The sequence below is a fragment of the Centruroides sculpturatus genome, unplaced genomic scaffold (genome assembly GCF_000671375.1).
Source record: "Centruroides sculpturatus isolate CEXI.00-Female unplaced genomic scaffold, Cexi_2.0 scaffold1820, whole genome shotgun sequence".
Classification (NCBI taxonomy): Eukaryota; Metazoa; Arthropoda; class Arachnida; order Scorpiones; family Buthidae; genus Centruroides; species Centruroides sculpturatus.
The window spans coordinates 31,039-38,009 of NW_019385915.1; the positions used below are offsets into that span (position 1 = coordinate 31,039).

The following is a 6,971-nucleotide window of genomic DNA, read 5'->3' on the forward strand; positions in this document are numbered from 1 at the left end:
AATCCAGTTTGGAAAAAAAAAGTTTAATATATTTTTGAGTATCTGACCACAAGATCTCTCTTATGCTATTTTTATACCACTGATTAAATTTTATGATTTATTTTAATCTTTATCTAAAAGATGTTTGGTTTATATATATATATATATGTGTACTGTATATATAATTTTGATATTTTGATGGATACTCAGTGTTGATTCCAATATGAGAAGTTACATGATTCGTGCTCATGACAAACATTTTCTTCATTGTGATTTTATATTATATTAAAATAAAATAAAATAAAAAAAAACAATAAGAAGACATTATAAAGACTATAATGATGGTAATAATATAGCAACCTTTATCTTCAGCCAACATTTCAAATAAAATGTTTTTGACCTCTTGAAATCCATTTTTGAGGAATTTTTGTTTTTTAGGTGTTCAGTCTAGAAAATACGCCTTGAAGAAGTTGAAAACATTTTGATTATTTGAATTATTAAATTTAAACTAATTTTAGCTATAAGCCATATTAACTAAGAATTATGTGTACTAAATACATATCTGGATGCACCATAATATAATACCAAGAGATAATTTCCTTTGAAGTAATTCTTCCTATTAAGTGGAAAAAATATTAATTTTTCATACTTAAAATGAAAATTTCATTCTTTATAAATTATAAAATTGTATTAATTTCTTAATATAATTAAATTTGTATGATTTATAAAAATTATTCTGCCATTAAACATTTTTATTCAAATGTTATATATAAGCTATTTAATATATTTTAAAATGTAAATTATTAATAGGTTAATTTACATTTTATACATATTTAATCATGCTGATAATTCATATTAAAATGTGTGTGTGTGGAAACTTGCATGTCAAATTTAAGTGGAAGAAAAAAAATTATATTTAATTTGCAGCAATTACAACTAATCTTAATTAACTTTATGCTAATTGTATTAGATAATTCATATTAAATTTATTCATTAACATCATCTTAATTTCATTTATAGAAAGATTGAAGGAATTTTTAAATAGGAAGAATATCAAATAATAAAACAAACATTCTAATATACAGTAATTTTTTATTAGTGATATTTTTGAAAGAATTACCAAAAAGAGTTTTTTATTCTATATATTTATTTATTTTATGCATACAAACATAATTAAAAATTTTATTTTTATAGATTATTCCAGTATTAAAATCAGCATATAACAATTTAATAATGATTGCTGGAATTACTGAAAATTCTGAATCACACACTTTGTTGAGAAGAACCCGAAATTTACTAGCAGCTGATTTAATGGTAATTATTTATTTTAATACATTCTGATTTGTTTATACTTGATATAATTTATTGCATAAAATATAAATAAATTTATAATAACTGTTTTAAGAACTATAAGATTATAACAATGTTTTTATAGTAATTTGGCTTATGTTTATAGGAAGAACTTCAATTTAAATTTTAATTCAGATAAATATTTTTTATTTCATATTTTAAAAAAGTTATTTATTATTAAAAGTAATAAATAAATGAATACAAATATATACACTAGTTAATTCTAATTTACAAGTTATGAAAACTTAATTGATGGAAAATCCCTTTCAATGACTAAATGTGATTTTAAGAGTTTTAAATTATTATTAGTTTATTGTGATATTTAAAATGCTATTCAATAGAATTCCTCATCAATTATTATGTAAATAATTATTAAAGTAGATAATAATGTAGGTAATAGTTAAAATGCTTATACTATATTTAATTTTAATTTAGTTGTTTATTCTTTTAATTATAATTTTCTTTTGTTAGTGAAAAAATACAGATGTGTTTTTAATTACAATAAAATAGGAATTTTATTAATCAGAATTAATATTTGCGTTACGATGAATAAAATAAAACAATTATAAATTAAAAATTTATTAAAGACACTAGCACGATTGTAATTAAGGAAAATTACTAGTTATAAACAACTGTACAGTTTACAGGGTATTTTCAGTAACTGCTTAAACTTCGGATAGTTTTAAAATAGCCTCATAGGTCCAAAGCATTTCCTTCCTCCCTTGATATAGTTAGTGTACCATTTTGTGTTTCACGGCGACTCGATATATCTCGAACTTGCTTCCATAGTGTCAGTGATAATGGCAACCTAACCGCTATTTACATATTGCGTGCTATCCAGTAATGGCTGGAAATCCCGAGAGGGATTCTCGCGTCAGACGTGAAGGATGAGTAGCGATTCATTCATTACCTACTCGTCGGTCCATTGGCTACAATCTGGCTGCCAGTAAACACACCTCCTCTGGGTAACCAAATCGAGTTAAGACACCGTCGGGAAACCGTACCCATCAAGCTTGTTTTCCATTGTGAAAAATATTCGGCATTAGTTCGTTCCATTATTTTATATACGGAGCCAGTAAATTGCCGCGGCGTTATTTACTTAAAAACATTGGAATATTTTCGCGCGCCTCGCGAAATTTCCACCTTTTTTTCGTCCTGGCGGAGCCGCTAGGGTGCACTTTTTAATTAATGGATCCAGTCATTGGTATTAAGGTGACGTCGAAGTCGGAGGTGTAGGTACGTTGTGCGGCTTCGATAGGGCGGTTTGATGAAGTATCTTCGCCAATGTCGCCACTCCTAAATTTGATAGCATGATGGCGCAGTGATTTGCTGACAATTAGAGAGCAAGGAGTCTCGTGACAAGTCTGATGGATGGCCTGCCTCTTTTCTTGCTAGCGTGGCAGGTGGCAAACCTAACAGGTCTCTGCACTCTATAATGAGATCGATCTTTCACTAACTTTACCGTTAGATGGAGTTGCTTTCTCTGTGTGCTTCCCTAACAAATGTATCCTGCAAAATTTTACGGGGCATCTTAAGATTGCCAAGAAGCCATATAAGTGCTCTTCGCGAAAGCCTAACGAAACGTATTTCGAATAATTTTATTTTCTTTTTTTACTTTAGAGTTCGGAATCGAAAGAACTTAATTTGGCCGAAGTTTGGTCGCCGGATTTTCCCGTTGCCTTCTCTATTATCTCGTTTTTGGCCATCGTCATGATTTTGGCCGTTTTAGGAATATCGGTGGCCATCTGGAATATGGATCCCGGCCGAGATTCAATCATGATTGGACAACGGACGAAGAAAGATTGAAGACGATTCTTCCTTCTCGTTTCTTGGGGCCACGTCGTTGTTGTTTTTTTTTTTTTCCTAATTTATCCGAAGCGTGCGTATATATTAATTGAAAATATCGTAGCTGTTTATCGATGGTCCTTATATCAAGTTATATTCCAGGAACTTTTCTTAATCACGTGATCACTAAAATTTACAAAAATTAATGATGTAATAATAATTTTTTACGTTTTTTTTTCTTTTTATAAAAAAATCTTTTGTATAATTAAATTCGTACGAAACTTTGTATATAATTAGCTACACTCTTGATGTAATTATGTGTAAGTTATGTATATTTAAGAGAGAGCAAATTATTGAATATTCTGGATGAAAGTCATATTATCGTGTAAACAGAATACTTTAATTTTACTAGTAATTTATATTTATTTAAGAATCATGTTAAAATATATAGTTTAAAGAATGTCAGTTAATTAATTTGTATGTAAATTGAATCGAGGAATAAATTTAAATAGTGATATCAATGTTTTTTATTTACTTAAACTACATAAAAAAGAGAATCAGTTCGGTTTAAAATTCCATTTTGATGATAAGTTATTTTATAGTGAATTTTTCATTCATATTTTAAATTCTAATACTTAAAATCCGTTCTTAACAAGGTTATAAAACAGATTACCTTTAAAAATTTTACAAGAAAAATAAAACTACTCTTTGCATGCATAGAGTATAATAGACAAAAGAAATAGACTAAAATTTAAGAAATAAATTCTCATGGAATTGAAAATATCACTATTCAGATGAAATTATTTAACAAATTTCAAGTTTTTTCCAGAGGGAGAAATTTTATATATATATATATATATCTAAATTTTAGAAAGTATTAAATTGATGTATTTCGACTATACAAAAAAGAATATCTAATAATACATATCGGATATCAGCCTTAATTTCTACATTTAAAATTTTATCTAATACAGTTTCGTTGAATATATAATTGAGCAATGAATTTTTCAACGAGTCACAACGTAATGTGAAATGAATAAAACATTTCAAAAAATAAACTGAAAATTAATATATTGTATCCGTAGTTTCTGTTAGAAAAATTCGAAAAGAGTCATTGATAATGAAACTTAATATTAACGTTAAATTTTATTAGTGATTTGTTTATCGTGCATCAAAAATCGAAATCTTGCCCATTCAAATATTGTTACTTGGTGAAGCTGTTTTCACGAATTGTTCGTTTGAATACAAGCTATGTATTTTATTTCTCAAATATGCTGACTTATCAAACAACCTGAACTTAATTCTTAACAGAACTAAAATCTATATTAATTCTTTCAATATTATCAGTAACAATAAATTTTAAATGGGATATAAGAAATGAATTACAATATTTTTATTGAAGTCAGACATACAAAAGATTATAAATAAAAGAACATGGTGGTTGAATACACAGAATATTGTACACATTATTTATATACATTTTTATTTAATTTTAAAAGAATTGAAATATTGAAAAAAATGTCTTATGCTAATCTATTTTTTTTTAAATTTTTGGTTAAAACACTTTAAAAAATGAGCTGCATAGTGATCAGCTCCGTCTCCGTCGTAATGTGGAGATGGACACTTTATTAAAATGAAGTGTTTTATTTTACCAGTATATTTAAGTAAAATATAAACTTTTATTGTTTCTATAGAAGTAGAAAACTCTCACATGAAACAAATGCACTTTATTTTTATCTAGGCATTTTCAAATATAAAAATTATAACAGCAATAAACGAATCATGATAATTTGTTTTTAATAAATGAATAAATTTGTTTTAATTCTTTTTATATAATAATTATTTCTTAAAATGAATATATTCACCTTCTTCAGGCACTTTATTAAGTTAGAAAATCAAAGTAATAGTCTACAAAATTTTAGTTCTTCGTAACACAATATAGGCTATGCTGTTTTGATTAAAGACTAATAACATTTCCTACACTAAACAATAAATTATTTAATTTGCCATCTTTCGGTTAAAGTAGCTTTTGTATAGTTATAGTAACAATAATCGTGGGCGTAATGGAACACTAGTTGAAGGGCCGAGGGGGTTGATTTTCCCGAAATTGTACACAAAAACAAGTATCAAGTTTTAATTTGCCATCGCTGATAATTTAACCTCTACTTTTTCTGTGATTTTTTTCCCTCCTTACTTTGCCCGAGCTTGGGAGATCAGTTGCTCCCTCCTTCCCCTCGTACGCCATTGCCAATAATACACAAAATCTGTAAATAATTATGATTAACACTTTTTTATAGGACAATTTTCGAATAAATTCTCTAGATTCGGCGACTTGCAAATTATTCATTTTATTTGCTGTGATGTACTAAAAATTATTAATGAAAGAATAAGATAGAATTAAAAATTTGAAAATGATTATCTAATGATAAACCAAGCTTAATGAATCGCACGAAGTTGGCCTGTATACATATATATATATTTTCAATTCTTCGGTTTAATTGACTAAAATCAGAAAACACTTTTTTTATGTTTATGGTTTTAAATATTTTAATATTTTTCGTTATAAAATGGTTCATTTCTATGTACAGTACAGTCCCTGTAACTTAGCCTAACAGATAACGTATTTTAAATGATGGAGAAATAAAGTTGAATACTGAAGAAAAAAGGAGGGCATTTGTAAAATCGAATGAATATTATTTAAAATAAAGTTCAGAAATTAACTTACAAATTATTTTAAAATTAATAAATTCTTTTTTTAATTTTCGAACGTCCTATCTAAAATATAACCTTTTCTTTTAATTATGAATTCAACTGGAAAAAACACGAATTTTGTCAATGCGAAGTAACTTTAATGCGAATTTGCGCTTGATTTCGTGCTATTTTTATTGCATGTACTGTACAGTACAGTACAGTAACATTTGGTCGAGGAAAAATGAATAAAATATTGAATCGATTTCGCTATGTCAATGCCTTTAATGTCTCCAACAATCGTAAATTTCAATTGGCACATTTTTTTATCAATATGGCCAAAAATGAGACTTGTGTGCACTTGACGGCCTTTGGAGCATAACTCTATTGGGCTATTAGTTAAACTTTAATATGCTATGTCGGATGCCAAATTATATAGAATATTTTTATAGTAGGCTATATCCAGAAAAATGCGAGTTGTTTCTTGTGATATAGAGAAATATGGTTTCTAGATTTTAGCTTTGAATCAGTACTTAGACAGCAGAAAATATTGTAAACTTGTAAAGTAAAATAAAAAAAAATTATGAAATTTTATAGGGAAGAAATTGGAAATCGATTTTTTTAGCTCGCTCGTCCCTGTGAGCATTAGAGGGCCTTTCCTTCAGGCCTATCGTGAGTTTGGCCTGGCCTATAATAGAGACAGCCACGTAGTGAGGGACGGGACCCGACACATCTGGTTCAATTCAATAACATATTTTTATAAAACTCCGATTTATTAAATTTTTAAAATAAAGAATGCAAAGTTAATATTTTGCAATATCTTGTATTTTTACTATTATACAAAACATCTTATTTTTCTAGTGAATATTCTGAATATCCGTTCCATATCAAAGAACAACCGGATTCATTTATCGGATCACTAAGGCTAAATAATTACTAAGCAACTAACAGGTTAGACCGCCATTTCCTGTTAAATATTTTAATAAATAAATAAATTAATTAATTTTAAATAAATAACATTTAAATTATTATAATATTCTTCAGAAAGATTCTAGCTGATTACATAGACTATAATTGTATGCAAATATACATAGAAAAACCCGCGCTACGGGTTTAATCTGGGTTAAATTGTATATTAATTTAAAGAGTTTAATAACTACAAAATTAAC

The 6,971-nt window shown here is 27.2% G+C and overlaps 1 protein-coding gene across 1 annotated transcript; it reads left to right on the plus strand.

Annotated features, from left to right (window-relative positions):
• The first annotated feature begins 1,158 nt into the window (after positions 1 to 1,158).
• Positions 1,159 to 3,613, plus strand: LOC111612553 (renin receptor-like). The gene is made up of 2 exons (XM_023353785.1): positions 1,159 to 1,293; positions 2,950 to 3,613. The coding sequence occupies exons 1-2, from the start codon at positions 1,213 to 1,215 to the stop codon at positions 3,133 to 3,135; spliced, it is 267 nt and encodes an 88-aa protein (XP_023209553.1). The 5' UTR covers positions 1,159 to 1,212; the 3' UTR covers positions 3,136 to 3,613.
• Positions 3,614 to 6,971: the final 3,358 nt, after the last annotated feature.